This window comes from Xiphias gladius, chromosome 5 (genome assembly GCF_016859285.1).
Source record: "Xiphias gladius isolate SHS-SW01 ecotype Sanya breed wild chromosome 5, ASM1685928v1, whole genome shotgun sequence".
Classification (NCBI taxonomy): domain Eukaryota; kingdom Metazoa; phylum Chordata; class Actinopteri; order Istiophoriformes; family Xiphiidae; genus Xiphias; species Xiphias gladius.
In genome coordinates this window covers 19,205,706-19,221,966 of record NC_053404.1, presented here as the reverse complement: position 1 = coordinate 19,221,966, position 16,261 = coordinate 19,205,706, and the positions used below count along the sequence as shown (strand labels likewise).

Genomic DNA, 16,261 nt, shown 5'->3' with positions numbered 1-16,261 from the left:
CTCTGTCTGTCAGGCCTCAGAAGAGCATCTGGCACGGCTCCACCAGCAGGGGTTTCCGAGTGGTGGACAAACACTGCGAGACGTGGCGAGCGGACCACATGTCCGTCATGGGCCAGTCGTCCAGCCTGACCTCAGGTCTGCTCCTGGGCCAGCAGACGCGAAGCTGTTCCAGCGAGCACATTGTCCTTTGCATTGAGACCCACAAAAACCCTTAAATCCCCTCCCAACCCCCACACCCCATACCACTCCACCAAAGAACCCATCTCAGCCACCTTAAATGGTAAACACTCGGGGAAAAGATTTGTCTTTCCTCGCAAAGAACGTCATTTTTATCACATCACTGGTGCTATGTGTAGCATTTTGTGGGTTTTTTTTAAAACAGAGGACCACATTTAACACCCTTTCCTTCGCTAAGATGATGTTAATACTTATTTTTTTTCTCCTTCTGAAATCACACTGTGTTCTTTCTGAGGAGTGAGAAAAGTAACAAACTCATGACAACAGCAAAGACATATTCTGGGATGGTAAGCTAGGGAGTTGATGCTACGCTCTGGAAATGGAAGCATTTTGCTTGCGAAGCAAAATTTTGCACCATAAAGGAAATGTCCCTGTGTGTTGTAAAGCAGTATGATAGGTTTCTCATTAACTCCAACCCTGTGGCACATAGTGTAAAAGGCAACACAGAGCCTGATGAAGGCTGAAAGCCTTCTGAGCAATAGTCATATTAATTCATAGCAGCAGTACAATCCTCTCACACTGAATGTTGTGATGATTTATTATGTTAAAAATGATACACGCAGCACCTTTTAACCTTTTTATTCCAAAAAAAAAAAAAAAAAAAAGTGGACTAAGTTGCAACAAGATACATTTGCGTCTTTCCAAAAATCAGAGTAACACAAATGGCTTCACATAGTCACCCAGGTGTGTTGAGGATGAGACGTCTCTTTTATCATTGTCTTTTTTGTTCTTCAGAAGACTGAAAGTAGAGACTGAGGACACGTGGCTGCAGGCATCTGCGCCTTTCCTGAAACGTGGCAGTCATCACAAATGATAGATTTTCCAAAGACTTTGTGATGAAAGCGTAAAAGGCTATTTTCATTGTTTTGTTTACAAGTTGTCATGGAAATTTTTTTTTTTTTTTTTTTAAATCATTTTTATGAATTTCAGGAGAAGTTTACTCAATATTTTCAAGGGCCAGAACTTTACACAACCTAAATTGTCCCTCGTCCAACATGACGACCAGACAACCAGTGTTGCCACCAAAGCAATTTTTGATGCACTGTACTTCATTTTAAAAAATATTTTTTAAGTTCAACATTTTCAGCGTTGTTTGTGTTGTAGCTTTTCATACACCTTGGTGATCTCACTCCTTAGCAGCTCTTAATAGGCTATTTAATTTAAAGTCAGTGATTTATTTATACCGTCACAGCACATAACATGAAATCAAATGATTAAATTTAAGAATGTAATTTATCGTTCATTGTTTGTCAAATGACTGTTTCTTCTCACTTTGCCTTTATCCTATTCTTCTGTAGTGTTGTTTTTTTGTTTTTTTAATTTGATAGATTTTTGGAGAATGTTCACAAGTCCAAACAAAATTCCACCAAGTGTGGGCCTACAATTGAAACAAGCAAAAATATTTTCATGTTGAAAAACAATACTCTATAAAGAGATTCCATGGGCAAAATTGAGAGCACATGTTTTGTATAAATATTTTATTGTTGAATAAAGTTGTTTTTTTTTGGTTTTTTTTCTTCCTTTTCTTCTTTTCATAACCTGTTCTTGTTTCATTGTTTCTCAATGCAGTGCAGAAAATAACGCCAATACCACTGACTGTAAGTAACACTGTCAAATTTCCAGTGAACAGAGAAGCGGTAATTTCCTTTGTGCCCTTAATTATGGCTCTTTTCATTTGTAATGTTCATTGTAAATTAAAGGCTTTTGAAAAATATGGAAATGGTATAAGTGAAAAAAGGGGTTTTGAATGTTTGATATCCATAAAGACACTTAAAAATCAAAAAAAAAAAAAAACGACTTAAACTGGGTTATGAAAGGATTATGATTATAATAAGTCTTGAACAGAACATTTTACAAAGTAACACTGTCTTTACTCAAACCTAACTCTGGCATTGTTATACTGAAATTTCTTGTTACTTTATTTACCGACCACACGAGGGGGGGGTCGGGGTGTGTGTGTGTGTGTGTGTGTGTGTGTATACATGTGTATATACAAATTTAGCAAATTTAATCTAATTTAAATGAGTAAATATTCAATTTATTCAAGTAAAACTAGAACCTAATTTCATTCATCTCAATTCAATTTGGGTTAATTTAAAGTAATTATTTTAACTCGATTCATTATAGTCATTCGAGGTTTCCACGTATGGCTCTGCCAGCTTAAAGGGGCCCGGTGCATTTGTCTTGTGAGATTTCAAGTATTGTTTACATTCAGTGTAACTCCCCAAAACACACTCTGTATCCTTGAGGTCTTATAAACAAGGGGTGCTTTTCTTCCTCATAAAAATGTTTTATATCTGGCATTGTTTAGGCCCTTGTTTACGAGCTAAAAGTCTTCTTCCGTGCCTTTGTTGGTTCATTGCTGTTTTTTTTTTTTTTTTGGTGCATTACTGCCATCAACTGTCAGTCATTGGAATAACATGAAACAATGGCCAGATGTGAATTACTCCAACGGCTTGTGTGCACAATACAAACAAAATGAGGACCCATGCATTCAAACAGAGCTATGTTGGTCAGAGAATCCACAAATTTAAGGACGCCATTTGTCATTATTTATATTTTGCTGACATTATGAATGATTTTAATGGAAATAAGTTTACATAGTTGCAGGTCTACCCAACAGTAGCTGCCCTAAAAAACAGCAGTAGAAAGAGCAGTAGTATTATACTGTAGTGTATACCTTTAGTGAGTCATTGTACTGAATGTGATTCTTCGATAACCGTAACCGTCCTGTACCGAAGGTTAAAGGTTTTGTAAACAGAATCTAAGTATAGCTCGTCAAACACATTGCTCTTCCAAAGGTCTGGCATGGAAAGAAAAAAAAAAAACACCACACCAAACAGCGCTCGACTTGTTCTGAGCCGAAAAGTACATGACAGAAGGGTAGTAGTAGAGTAGTACAGTGCGCTCTTACGTTACTTTGACAATATAGACGTGTTTTTGAGGTTGGCCTTCACACTGGAACATCTTTTTTCTTTTTTTCTTCGCCACCTGAACATGAAGGCCTTCCAGGTACTGTAAGCGTGTTCTCATTTTAGCACGTAACACTTTGTAATACGCAAAAAGTTATTATCTGTATCAATCCACTGGCGTTGGTTGGTTCGCTATGCTACTCCAGTTTCTCACATCAACTGCTCTGACTTGAATTTCAAGGTCCTGTTTGTGCTCTGTCTGAACGCTGCGGCGGCTGAAGGCCAGTCTTTCCACCCTGGCAGCTGCCCCCGGCCATCTGTTCAAGAGGGCTTCAACGTTACAAAGGTAAAGCACATGACTGTTACCCATGTCCATTCTGATGACTTCTGGCATGTGTGCATTGGCTTTCTTTATATTGACCTTGCTGTGTTATTATTGGTCACCAACAGGGCAATTGACAACCGTTGTTCTGTTCTCCGTCTAGTATATGGGCACCTGGTTTGAAATAGAGAAGCTGCCAGCTGCATTTGAAAGAGGGAAATGCAACCAAGCCACATATACTCTCCTCGCTGACGGGACGGTCAACGTTCGCAACGCAGAGTTGCTGTAAGGATTTAACTACCCCGCTGAATACTCCTCAGCATCTTCCTTAAGTAAAAGTTACTTTTCCGACATTTTGTTTGGCTGGGAGAAGCCCATCACCCCTTACCATGTATATGAATAAATATGGATGGATTTGGATTTCTTGTTCTATTTAACTGAAATCCTCATTTACATTACCCCCCCTGTACAGGTCTAATGGAAAGATAAATTCAATCGAGGGTGTTGCCAAAGTTAAAAACGCATCTCAACCTGCCATTCTGGGTGTCAGCTTCTTTAAAGGTAGGTGTACTCTGGATGCAGTTTTTTGAAAGTTGAGCTAGTATGTTTTACAGCTTTAATACAATACAGAATTGCCTTTACATTATACTATGTTATACCACTGAAATTTTTCCGTATCCAGGTGTTCCAGATGCTCCCTACTGGGTCCTCTCCACAGACTACCAGTCGTACGCTGTGGTGTACTCCTGCTCAGACTACTTTGGCCTTCTCCACATTGACTTTGCCTGGATCCTGGCTCGCACTCGGGCGCTGGCCGAGGACGTCACCAGCCAGCTGCGTGCGGAGCTGGCTGCTGCTGCTGGTGTAAACTTAAGCCGCCTTACGGTCACCAAACAGACCGGTTGTGACGTCATGACCCGGGGCATGGTCAGCAAAACGAAAACAGGGGAACAGGTTTGAACTCCAGTGGAAATGCCAGTATGGTATGGTGTAGGATAATAATTTTTGTGTACTGTCTAATGTGACGTTCAGGACAATATGTAGTGATGCACCAGACAAAAACAACATATGCTATTCTCTTCTCTTACAGACCTTTTTGTTTACAGCTTGTAATAAATATGCATTGTGTGCCTTTTTAAAGCTGTCACTGCTGTTTACGTTCATGTGCATAATAAAAAAAATAAATAAAATTTAATTAAAGAAAAAAGGGTGTCATCGTTTGAGAGATTTACTTGCCATACATAGGCTTAGTGAAATGATCATGTTCTTGCAGTTTATTATGTTGGGAGTTCCAGCTTTAAGACGCCTGTTTTTCCGGTCAAATGTAAACACAAGATGCCAAGTTTGGACTTGGCTCGTAGAAATGTGGTATTGGCAGGCCCACATTTTAAGCACGTTAATTTTTTTTTCAGTACTGTAAACCTCTAACCTGTGGGAATCCTTTATATATCCACGACTTGCTGAATAAAATAAAACGAATCGATGAAAACTGATTGAAAACTGGGTGTTTAGATTCAGCATTTATTTAAATCCGTCAATTGTAATTGGTTCCCTTAAATTTGTTTTCATGGTTATTTTGTTCATTTTTTTCAATAGTTACATTTTAAATAATAAAATTAAAAAAGGTCAGTTTTTTCCCGAAAAATCCCAAACACGTTTTACGTCATTGTCCAAGATAGCACTTCCGTTTTCGGGTGTAGACTTCAAAATAAAAACGTTAAAACCTTTAACTATGTAATAAACAACTTCACATCTCTCACAATCCCAACATGTTTTGTATCGTTGAAATCGTTTTTATTATTATTATTTTTTTTTTTTTAGAGTTATGTTTTGACATAATGGATACGAATTTCCTTGGACATGAAGGGGAATAGTTCTATTGACTAAGATGGGCAAATGCCCAATAGAAATGGAGATGAGAACTTTAAACAAATTATTTGGAACAGTTATCACCATAGAAAATGTTATACAGAATTTGTTTGCATGCTGCAGGTTAATTATTCTTTTATTTACGAAAAACAAAAAAGTCAATAACGGAGGTCGCGTGAGGTCAAGCGCGACGCTTTTATTCTGAAGAAGGCACTTCCGGAAGTGCTGTGTACAGCGATGTAACCGGCGGACGAATGGCGACGCTCAGCCGTGCCGCGGTGTGTTTTACAGTTAGAAACATGATCGTGGTGGTGGTCTGCGTTTCCCTTCTGTGTCTGCCGTTTAACTCCTCGGCCAAGAGAAACGACCGACCCGTCGTCGGTGAGTCCCTGTCGTCACGCTGTGTGCTGCTACACTGGGCTGAGCTAGGCTAACGCGCAGGCAGGTCCACGGCCGCCGACTTGTCCGGACCCCTTATTACTATGCTGTTGTTTTTCGGTTTGGAAAGTAATAGCGTCGTAACAGAAGTGTGGAGCCACGCAGTTACATAAAAGTGTTAAAATTGGCTGTCTTTTATTTATTTATTTATTTTTTAACTAATCAATTTATTTATTTTTTCCTCTCTCAAAAGGTGTCCTGGCTCAAGAAGTTTATTCGCCGGCGCCGAATCAAACGGCTTACATTGCTGCCTCGTATGTCAAGTTCCTGGAGTCCGCGGGGGCAAGGGTTGTCCCCGTCATGTGAGTCGCCGCCGTTCCGCCCGTTGTCATCGAAAACTGCTTTTCGTAACAGCCGCTCCCTCGGCGGGCGTTGCGTGAACTGGAACCTTCAGCCTCCCTCCCTCTGTGTCCATTTTCTGCAGGATTAACCGGACGCTGGAGGAGTACAGGACGCTGTTCGGCTCCATCAACGGGTAAATGTGTTTTACGGTATAAAACAGACAATACGAGCGGCCGGTTCGGCAGTCAGAGCCTGCGTGCTGGGTTTGGGGACATTCGTTACAAAATGAATTATGATGGAATAGATGTATGTTTCAGAAAAAAGCGAACAGTTAACTTTATGTCAGGGGCTGGATGAAATCACAAAACTTCATGATGTAAATATGTAGCGCTGCCACAAAATGTTCTGTTTGACTTGAGGTCATTTTTAGTGAACATTTTAAGGCCAGACTAGTAACGTAAATATCCCATTTTGTTTTGGATTTTCCCCAATGCAGCCCCCCCGGGTTAGGTATATGTCATAAGTCTGCAGTGTTTGTGACAGATGCACCAGCACCAGCAGCAGCAGCAGCAGCTAGCCCTGTTTCGGGACTGTCTCGTCCACTCTGTGGGAAACGGCCCCCGGAAGGTCCCGGAGAGAAGCTCCGGGGGAAGCGGCTGTGCGCCGCTCTCCCAACAGAGGGGCGGGTGCGTTACACAGGCGCACATGGGCCAAAGCGACCCGTTGGTCTTCATCCCTCAGGTCTTTTTCTCTTGGAACAAAACACACGAAAATACTTAGTCTCAGCTTTGTGTCACCCACGCGGTGGATAAGACGGTCCAAAAAAGGGCTACGGCAGCAACCACTGTAACCATCTGAATTACAATAGCAGATAAATATGTGAGCCATAAGTTAGATATTAATTAGTATGTATCACCACTGGTATGACAAACCTAAATTTTATAAGAAAGTGTTTAAGGTAGTATTAGGCTACTTACAGAGGTACAAATAAGATATATAGTCAGCACTGCTTGGATATTTTGGTGCATCGATTGCAAACACAGTTGTGTAATGTGGTAAGATGCCAACTCCCGAACCGTCTGAGAACACATTGACCCCGAAAACATGTCACACTGAGTTGAATCAACACCTCTGAATGCTGCGAGCCGGTCGAGTTATAAGGTTCGCCATTGTTTTGTTTACTCCCTGTATGTATCTAGATTTAAAAAAAAAAAAAGATCCAACATTTTGTTTATAACCTCTCACGTCCTCTCGTTAACAGGATCCTTTACCCAGGTGGAGGTGTCAGCATCATCTCATCTGGTTACGAGAGGGCTGCGAAAATCTTTTATGAGCTCGCTATTGAGGTAAATGCGTTTTTTAAAAAGAAAAACCAAAAAAACTGGTAACCAGGTTTCAATGTGTTGATGCTGGATAATGTTGCATGCTGTATGTGCATGTTTCAGGCAAACAAGCGAGGCGACTATTTTCCTGTGTGGGGCACCTGTCTGGGATTTGAGCAGCTGACCTATTTGACGAGCGGAAAGACAGTACTGTCACATACCAATACAAGTGGTGTGCCACTGCCTCTCCACTTCACTAATGGTACGGCTTTGTCTTAATAGATATACTTAAGATTTCTTATCGATAATAGAAGCCTTCACGTTAAATCAGCAGTGTATAGATGGATACATTTACCTTCAGCTCTGAAGATCCAGGTTAAAGTCTTAACTTCCCTGTGACCATGAACTAATTTCTTTGAGTTTTTTTTACACATTAAACATGGAGATTAGATTGTGGTTGAAATGCCATATTTAGTAGTAGTTTTAATGGTAACAGTCAGATTGGTGGTGGAGCAGTATAATATGAACAAACATTTTCTCCACTAAAAACATACATTTTAGTGTTTTTGTTCATTTCAAGAAATTTTCGGGGACTGTTTGATCACGGTTGCGGTGTCAGAGGGTTGCCACGTTTTACAGGACAACAGTGGACCTTCTTTACATTAACTGCTGTAAATGTCTTGTGAAAATGTGTATATTTGTTTCTAAAAATTCATTTAGTTATGAACGATCACAGAGTTATCGCCCATCTCTAGAAACCAAAGACAGCCGGATGTTTAAAGGCTTCCCAGCTGAACTCATGAAAGATTTGGCTTCGGAGCCGCTGACAGAGAACTCTCACAAGTGGAGTCTGGCATTGTCGGTAAGTCATTCATTACTATTATGATGACAGGAGCGTTCAGTTTCCAACATTATGAACAACATGGGGTAAAGGTTTGGATTGCACAACCCCACAGAACCTCCAGTGCAGATGTGTAGCAGAGCGGTGTGAATTATGTGTCCCCCCCTTGAACATGTCAAAAAAGAATTTTCTGACAACATAGAAAGCAAAGAAAGAGAAAACAAGGTGTAGTTTAATTGGGTGCATTTAACTAACCCCGCTGTTTCTTTCAGACTTACGACACAAATGAGGAACTGAAGAAGTTTTACAAAGTTCTCTCCACGAATACAGATGGGAAAACCGAGTTTGTGTCAACAGTGGAAGGTAGTTATAATGCAGCATCACTTCATCTGTACAAGTGTACAACAAAATGAAGCACACCGAAGGGAAGTGTCTAAATGAGTTCTTCCTCTTCGTTTCCTGTCTCGGCAGCGTATGATTACCCAATTTATGGGACACAGTGGCATCCAGAAAAAAATGCATTTGAATGGACGAGGCCTTATATTCCGCACTCTCCATCGGCAGTCAAGACCACCTTCTACATGGCTGAATTCTTTGTCAGTGAAGGTATGAGCAGCGCGGCATTACTTTTGGTTCTTTAACTGAATAGTCAGTAGCTGCATGACAGTGCCCTTTGTGATGTGTAAGTCTGGCGTTGTTTTCTCTCCCCGCAGCCAGGAAGAACTTTCACAGATTTGAATCCGAGGAGGAGGAGAGCAAAGCGCTGATATACAACCACAATCCTGTTTACACCGGGCACCAGAGTGGCTTTGAGCAAACATATTTTTTCTGATGTCCGTCTACAGAGCGCTTTCCGTATTCAGCAGCTGATTGGCTTTTTCAGTCATTTCACTTGTGAATGTTTAAAGGTAATTCTACTTGTTTGATTTTGCATTTGTTGAATCTGCAGCTAGAAAAGCTGTAAATAGATTTATGCAGTGACGGTTTTAAAGAAAATGTCAGCTCGTGCTTTGCGGATGCTGTAGCTGAGTATTAAATGCTATAACAGATGGTGCAAATAGTGACATTTTAAGGCATTTTGCCTTCAGAGTTTGAATGTGTTGAATTTCTTAAAGCTGCTGCATTTTGATGCTGAAATGTGTATTTATCACATTTTTCTTTTAAAGCTGCACAAATCAATATATTTATAGTCGCAATGGATCGAATTACTCTGTGTAATCCGAAAGCGGTCGCACCCGCAGAGAATTACCACTCAGCTCCATGGTTCCCCTCAACTCTGTGGAGCATTTCACTGTTTTGTTTTCGGGCCCACAAACTTGACTCTCATTAACCCTTTTTTTTTTTTTTTTTTTAAGCGAAAATGTGTTAAGAAAAATCGACTTGTTGCTACCTGCCCAGCACCAAATGGTAAACAGACAGGTAGCGACTAGTTGTAAAACATAATTGAGCAGTTACCAGCTAAAGAGTCAGAATATCTCTCAGTATTTATTGGCGACCGAAGTGGAGCTGGAAAAAAATAGAAAAAAAGTTAGTGCTGGACCTGGACAGGTGGACAGAAACGCGACTCCAAATGAATGCTAATGTTGCTCTAAGTAAATAGGCAATTATTTGCTAACGACCATGTACAGTGATAATATGAAAATGTTAGGTTTGCCCACATGAAAAACAATCATAAATAAAACATTGAAGGCTGATAAAATATTTTTTTTTTTTTTTTTTTTATTCTAACATTTACCTTCATGCCACAATCTGCCATTAATTTCCGTCTATGCTTTGGATAACAAAGTTGAGCGTCTTGAAAAAGTCCTCAACCACTGGCAAGAAAGTTCAGTGTTGCCATTGGCATTTATAAAGTCCACTTTCAACTCAGTTCAAGGACAGCAACAGGAGAACAGAATGAATAGTCAAATGTAACTTCCAAAATGCTTTATGCACAAATAACACTCAGGTAATATTGTTTCTTTTTTCTTTTTAGAATAAAATTATATTTGAATAACATTTACACATCAAGCTGACGAAACTGGGTTCTCAATCACAATACTACTGGAAATGTAATTTATGTAATCCAGTAAGGAACATTCAAGATGTCAAAATTACCATGTGGAACTGATCAGGGATAGTGCTGCAAATAACTTCTTAACATGCACTAAAACGTAAGACAAATGGCCATTCAAATAAAATAGAAACATGGAAAACTAAACTTTTGCCTCTGGAATTCATCATTTTGTGTTATATATTTGCACGACTTGGACTCTGAAGCTAACACCACGTTTTCCCTTATATCCAAATGCATAATTTCTCGGGATGTAACGCTACTCCTGATGGCTTCCTGCCTTCAGGCTTGTACAATGTATTTCGCTGATTTAAGCCCAAGAACGACACAGCACTTTGAATAACACTGTGGTGTCTGCACTGGTTATACATTTTCTTCACCTACCGTTCTTAAACATCTTAAAAGCAATGATGCATGCAGACACTGTACATTTTAGCTTTGTGTAAAGATGGCATTGGACCTAGTTCTGGAGAATGGTCATTTTGTTTTTTGTTTTTTTTGTTTTTTTTTCTGTGAAACTTCAAAGTCCCTTCACGGTTTCCGAATCGAGTGTCAGCTGTTGAAGCTAGCGCTTTTAACTTAGTGGGAAATATGCTTACTCACTTTACTGGTCGAGCATTAGGTGAAAAGACTGACACCGTCTGTTGAAAATTCAATTACAGCCAGGAGAGGATTAGCTTATCTTAGCATAAAGCCCGGAAAGCGGGTGAAAACCAGCTAGCCTGGCTCTGTTCAGGACGGAAGATAATCTGTCTACTAGCAGCTCTGGCAACCACAGGACGTAGAGGTCATAACCCCGTATTAAACCAGAACTTGCATTTTTTATTATTATTATTTTTTTTTTTAACAATTTGGTTTATGGAATAAACAAGTTTATCATGCTAATAGTAAGCATCAGAGGAACTATTTGGCTGGTGGCCGTAGCTTCCTATTTATCGGACAGATATGAGGGCGGTACCAATTTGCGTATAAGTATATTCCTATAAAATTAGACTTGTTCGTAAATGCAGTCCCACAGCAGGATGTTTTCGGACAAAGTAAGGCACAGACTAAAACAAATTAATGCTTCTGTCTTTGAAGACTGTGCTAAAACCAGAGCATCACAATAAAATGAACATTAATAAACCCATGGCTTTTTTTTTTTTTTTTTCCAGCTAGAAAATTCTGTCAGCATCACTGAAATACATGAGGCTACGTGATGACACCAAAAACAGGGCAAACATGAATACCAAAAGAAATATCTGTAATAGCTGGGTGAATGTTTGTGTGCTATTTTACATACTGTAAGAACAAACAAGACACAACCACAGTCCAACATGGAAAGTTCTTCACAACTTTAAAAATAGGAACATTTCCTGTATCCACACAATTCCAGACATCCTTTGGAAACACTGCCAACCAGCGTTTTTTCACCAGGCGTCTGATTTTCACTGATACACAAGCCCACGAGTTATGTGCTATAAGGTGTTCCTTCTCCTCACAGCTTGATAGTCTGTGTGAGAGCTGGTCCATCCTGCGGCGAAGGGCGACTGCAACCTGCTTAGACCGATCAGTATATTCCAAAAACATCGTGTCAGGTCATCAGTATTTGTTGGCTCTCTGGAGGGCCTTTTGGATTCAAACTCAGGGGCAGAGGATGGACGGGGGAGCAGATCCGTCGTCTGCTTGGAGGGCAGTCTCAGGGTCAGCATGCGGACACGGAGGGAGTCCAAATGCAAACCAAAACAAATGGAGAGAGCGGATGAGAGTTGCATATTGTGGACTATTGGATGGCAGTGTTGTGGTAGATGACTGTAGGGGTGGGGAGGATTCGGGGCGCAGGCAGAGCCCTACAGGGCCAAGCTAACCCTCGTCCTCGCTCTCTTCTTCCAGGGCCTCCTCAAACACTCTCTCCGGTAGCCTGAAGCACTCCTCGAAGAAGTTCACCAGGGACTGACTGAGGTGCTGCCTTGTCGCGTCGCTGTGAGCGAAGTGGCCCTCATCCGGGTAGATCTGGGACACAGAGAATAAGGTGAGGACTCGGAGTACGAGGCAGGACACACGGCGGCTACATTGCGCAAACGGTTAGGTTACATCAACAGAGTACAGAGTCCGAGGCATCAGCGGAAATGGGGTTCTTGGTCCACACCTCAACCCCTAGGCCCTTACATGAGATAGGTTTTCTCATTACGATTATTGGACAGTGTGTCAGAAGGTAGTTAAAAATGTCTTCTTTTTTTTTTTAGATGATTATTGATTTTCTTTAAATGGGCTTACATTTCTGGAGTGCGAGCTACCCACAGATTACTGAGAGTTATCACGCTTACTTGTGTTGATCGAGGACCAGGTGAACGCGTGCGAGCAAAGCAACCTGTCCGTCGGCCATTAATGAGCTCCGAAAAGAACATTCAGCTGCAGTACATTGTATCTTAATTGGATTAGTCCTGGTGTTAATGCAGGATGCCCAAGAAAGGTCTCATAATCTCATTATGTGGAGCGAAGGCATTGTGAAGGGCTAATCCTCTGCCTGCTGTGGGATCCCCACCGGGATCACAGAGCTCCCGGAGGTCGGAGAACCGGGGAGAGGGAGACGAGCAGAGAAATTGGATGCGCGGCTGCAATTACAAAGGGGAGCGAAAGTGAAACCCCGTACCTGTAAGGTGTAGTTGGCCTTTTCATTGATGAGCTGCGCGATGAATTTCGCTGTATGTTGGAAGTGAACTTTTTCTGTGAAGAAGGAACAAAACAGATGCCAAAACATCAGATTTGGGCTTTTTTTTATTTTTATTTTTTTTATTGAATGTTTCACTAATTCTTGACTTACCATCAGCTGTTGGATGGATAATAAGAAACTTCTTGTCCATAAACTGGGATGCTCTGTGTGCCAAATTTGCCATCTGATGAGTAAAGAGACACACACAGAAAGACATTAGTTCAAATGGACATCACGATAATTATGCCCAGTAGAAGCTGAAACGTAACAATTGCGGTCGGGTCTTACTGTGTACGCCCTCGGATCAGGCTTTGGCAGTCCAAGATATCTCTCTGAAAATGCAGAGGCTAGAGGCGAAAGAGGGTTTTGATTAATTATTAAAAGTCATTAAGAGTTGATTTCCAGGTTTTTCGTCTCCGTATTCAAATATATTCACCCATCTACATATTCTTTAGTCTCGGAGCTGTGCCGGGCCACCTTCATTTGCAATTCCAAACTCATACAGTGTCACAGCGTGTCTCTCAACCCCCCCCCTCCGGCAAAGCGAGAGAAGTCAAATAGATGGGAAATTCGTCGCGCTGCAAAAAAAAGCCAGCTCCTCCTTAATTTGCAGTTTCCCGACTCGGTGCATTAACGGCTACGAGAGCCCCGTCTCTCGCTCTCGCTCTCGCTCTCCCGACACACACAATGCGTCATTCCTCCCACTTTACTCCTCTGGTAGCCGAGCCGAGCCCGGTGCAGTCAACTTTTGTCTCGCACAGTTATGATTAGGTTCTGGGTGCATCGGCACCGTGGCTCTGATAACGTGACCAGGCTCATCTCTGTCTTTCCTCACGCGCAGAGTACATACAAGGCCAATGATGGATGAATGATGGAGGAAAAAAAAAAGGGGGGATGATTCCTTTTAGAACAGAAGTAGGCCAAATCTTACCCCCACGGGGGAAGAGGTTTTTTTTGGGTGGGAGAGCTCAAGCTTCAGACCAGCACTGGGAACACGAGAGTAACCCTGTTTCTATATATGTTTGTGTGTGTGAATGCAGGTACATGCGAGACCAGGTCGGTCAGATCACAGTTGCCTCGTGGCCTTGAAAGGTGCTGGATTTGCACCCCCCCCCCTTCCCTTTTGAATACTTTCTGACAGCCTGAATGATTATGCAGAGATACTGTATTTGAGACTCTAGCTTTTTGCAGGCGAGCACACGGATGGAAAATTCCACTGCACTAAAAAAAAAAGAAGCAGCTTACCGTATAATTCAAAGTCGGTGATGGGTGACAGGACAGCGCCGCATTTTATAGGGGACTCCTCGCCGCTGACCAACAAGCTGGTCACGTAGCCGCCATAGACCTGACGCACCGAGAAAGAAAAAAAAAAAGACAACAGCATGTTATCATAGATGGCTTCCCAGGCTGACGCTCAGAGAACATCACAGTCCACTTTGGATGTCAACACAGGTGTGTGTGGCTCCTTTCTTACCTGTCCAAAAGCTCCAACTCTGGTTTTGTCGACGTAGGGCTCTTTCAGAATAAAACTGCAACGGATAAACATCAGTTCTGGTCAGGAGGAGCAGTTCTAGTGTGACTTTCGTATACACTGTCTCATGATTTCAGCTGTATGTTATAAGTACAAGGCGTTTTCAAGCAACTTTTAATTGTTGTGCTACTACTATGGATAAAAACACAGAACAGATAAGGTAGTAATATTATTTACTTTCTCTAATGTTATTAAATACACATTTTGATCACGTATACTCTAACGTCCTTTAGGTTTTTAAGACGACGAGACAAGAAAATAGCCTGCTCCACATACTTGAGTGCATCCTTCTGATCCTGTTCCTCGAACACGCCCAGTTTCTTCTGGATCCGGTGCAGCAGGTTGGTGCCCTGGAAGCCGCTGCCTCGGCCGTCGCAGCGCACCACGATGGCGCCGAAGCTGCTCACCAGCACCGTGGCCCAGTCCACGTGAAACTGCTCCGACACCATCTGACCACCAGGTGTCCCATCGCTGCACATGAACACCCACAGACAACCAGAGCAATGCAACCAAATTCCTTTTTTTTCTAGTGTAAAAATGAATAGGGTAAGTTATGAATTTGGGTCTGTCTGGGATCCTGTTGTTACATTACATTATATCCTGCTTTCAGTGACACGTGAGACACTGTGAGCTGCACAGGATTTCTCTGGATACAATTTTAAGCTGGAAAGTTGACTTTTCCAAAGCTAACGAGGCACAAAGTTCGTAGGTAAGAAGTCATGATAAACTTAGTGGGACTGAAAAATCAGCATTCGGGTCTCCGGTCTCTCTGAAATGTACAGACAGAGCAGAAAGGGCCACTTTCTGAAAAGCGTAGATTTGTGCTGCAGCGTACAAGACAGGAAAGGAATGCTAATGAAAGACTGAGGTGGACAGAAGGGAAAGTTTCCGCATTTGCAGGGTAATTATTATCCAGCGAGAGTGGAGGACAAAGCAGCACATCTTTGTGTTAGATTAATATGCCCGATTAAAACTCTGTCCAGGAAAAATCTCCATTCATGAGGCCGAGCATGTCCTCATACAGCTCGGGGAGAAGCGTGGGTGTGAGTCAGCACCGCTGACGCACACAGACGTTCCTCTGCGTGCGGGAAAAAACGTGGGCTCATACGTACACGACCAGGAGCAGCGGGTAGTGCGAAGTGTCGAGGAAGCCTGCGGGTTTGAGGATCTGCATCGACAAGGCTGTGGCGCAGACACACAACACAGGAAATACACTTTCAGTGAGCCTGCTTTCACTCCGATGAACTTGTTTTTGATCAAATTATTATTATATTTTTTCACAAAAATATGTGTACTTCATTTAATTAATTGGGTGCTGCTTAAAAAAAACAGATTTGAGTTGCAGGAAGTAATAAATTGTGCTATCACCTAGGTATTGAGCAGTCTCAGAGGAAATTATAATTAAAACATCGTAGTCTACTACAGTGGCAGGAAAAAGTATGAGAGCCCTTTGGATTTTAATTGGTTATAAAATGTGGTCTAATCTTCACTGCAGTCTTAAGTGTGCTTAAACTAATAACACACAATTATACTCTTTCCTTTCTTTATTGAACAAACCCATTAAACAGTGGAAAAAGTAAGTGAACCCTTGGATTTAATTACTGGTTAAACCTCCGCTGATCATTCTGTCCCACTGTGGACTGATGAATATCTAAACTCTGAGATTACTTCGCAACCCTTTTCCGTCTTCTGAGACCTCTTTTTGGCGAAGGCGTGGTTCACCTACTTTCTTCCATCCTACATTGTGAATGGTTGAATGGTG

General features: G+C 41.7%; 4 protein-coding genes across 13 annotated transcripts in view; 3 read left to right on the top strand and 1 right to left on the bottom strand.

Annotated features, from left to right (window-relative positions):
- Positions 1–1,951, top strand: part of LOC120789729 (collagen alpha-1(XVIII) chain-like) — a 57,814-nt gene extending 55,863 nt beyond the window's left edge. For all 6 annotated transcript variants that reach the window (XM_040126674.1, XM_040126675.1, XM_040126673.1 and 3 more), the window contains one exon: positions 14–1,951. In XM_040126674.1, the coding sequence (XP_039982608.1) occupies positions 14–215 (202 nt within the window). In that variant the 3' untranslated portion in view covers positions 216–1,951. The remainder of the gene's footprint in view (positions 1–13) is intronic.
- A 662-nt stretch (positions 1,952–2,613) lies between these two features.
- Positions 2,614–5,106, top strand: LOC120789964 (apolipoprotein D-like). The gene is made up of 5 exons (XM_040127190.1): positions 2,614–3,249; positions 3,391–3,495; positions 3,635–3,756; positions 3,944–4,032; positions 4,154–5,106. Exons 1-5 carry the CDS (start codon positions 3,235–3,237, stop codon positions 4,429–4,431), a joined length of 609 nt encoding a protein of 202 aa, XP_039983124.1. The 5' UTR covers positions 2,614–3,234; the 3' UTR covers positions 4,432–5,106.
- Positions 5,107–5,575: 469 nt separating this feature from the next.
- On the top strand, positions 5,576–12,250 carry ggh (gamma-glutamyl hydrolase (conjugase, folylpolygammaglutamyl hydrolase)). 2 transcript variants are annotated; one of them, XR_005707425.1, is made up of 10 exons: positions 5,576–5,721; positions 5,972–6,080; positions 6,203–6,253; positions 7,322–7,406; positions 7,506–7,644; positions 8,138–8,244; positions 8,496–8,586; positions 8,695–8,829; positions 8,937–9,131; positions 12,149–12,250. XR_005707425.1 is itself a non-coding variant. In XM_040126398.1 (9 exons), the coding sequence occupies exons 1-9, from the start codon at positions 5,595–5,597 to the stop codon at positions 9,053–9,055; spliced, it is 963 nt and encodes a 320-aa protein (XP_039982332.1). In that variant the 5' UTR covers positions 5,576–5,594; the 3' UTR covers positions 9,056–9,566. The 2 variants fall into 2 exon arrangements, 1 of the variants encoding a protein (XP_039982332.1); XM_040126398.1 differs by lacking the exon at positions 12,149–12,250 and having other exon boundaries at positions 8,937–9,566.
- LOC120789608 (dipeptidyl aminopeptidase-like protein 6) overlaps positions 9,975–16,261 on the bottom strand; it is a 186,594-nt gene continuing 180,307 nt past the window's right edge. For all 4 annotated transcript variants that reach the window (XM_040126395.1, XM_040126397.1, XM_040126394.1 and 1 more), the window contains 8 exons: positions 15,612–15,681; positions 14,776–14,970; positions 14,443–14,497; positions 14,214–14,313; positions 13,257–13,315; positions 13,080–13,152; positions 12,909–12,982; positions 9,975–12,268 (listed from right to left, as the gene is read on the bottom strand). In XM_040126395.1, coding sequence (XP_039982329.1) covers positions 12,119–12,268; positions 12,909–12,982; positions 13,080–13,152; positions 13,257–13,315; positions 14,214–14,313; positions 14,443–14,497; positions 14,776–14,970; positions 15,612–15,681 — 776 coding nt within the window. In that variant the 3' untranslated portion in view covers positions 9,975–12,118. The remainder of the gene's footprint in view (positions 12,269–12,908; positions 12,983–13,079; positions 13,153–13,256; positions 13,316–14,213; positions 14,314–14,442; positions 14,498–14,775; positions 14,971–15,611; positions 15,682–16,261) is intronic.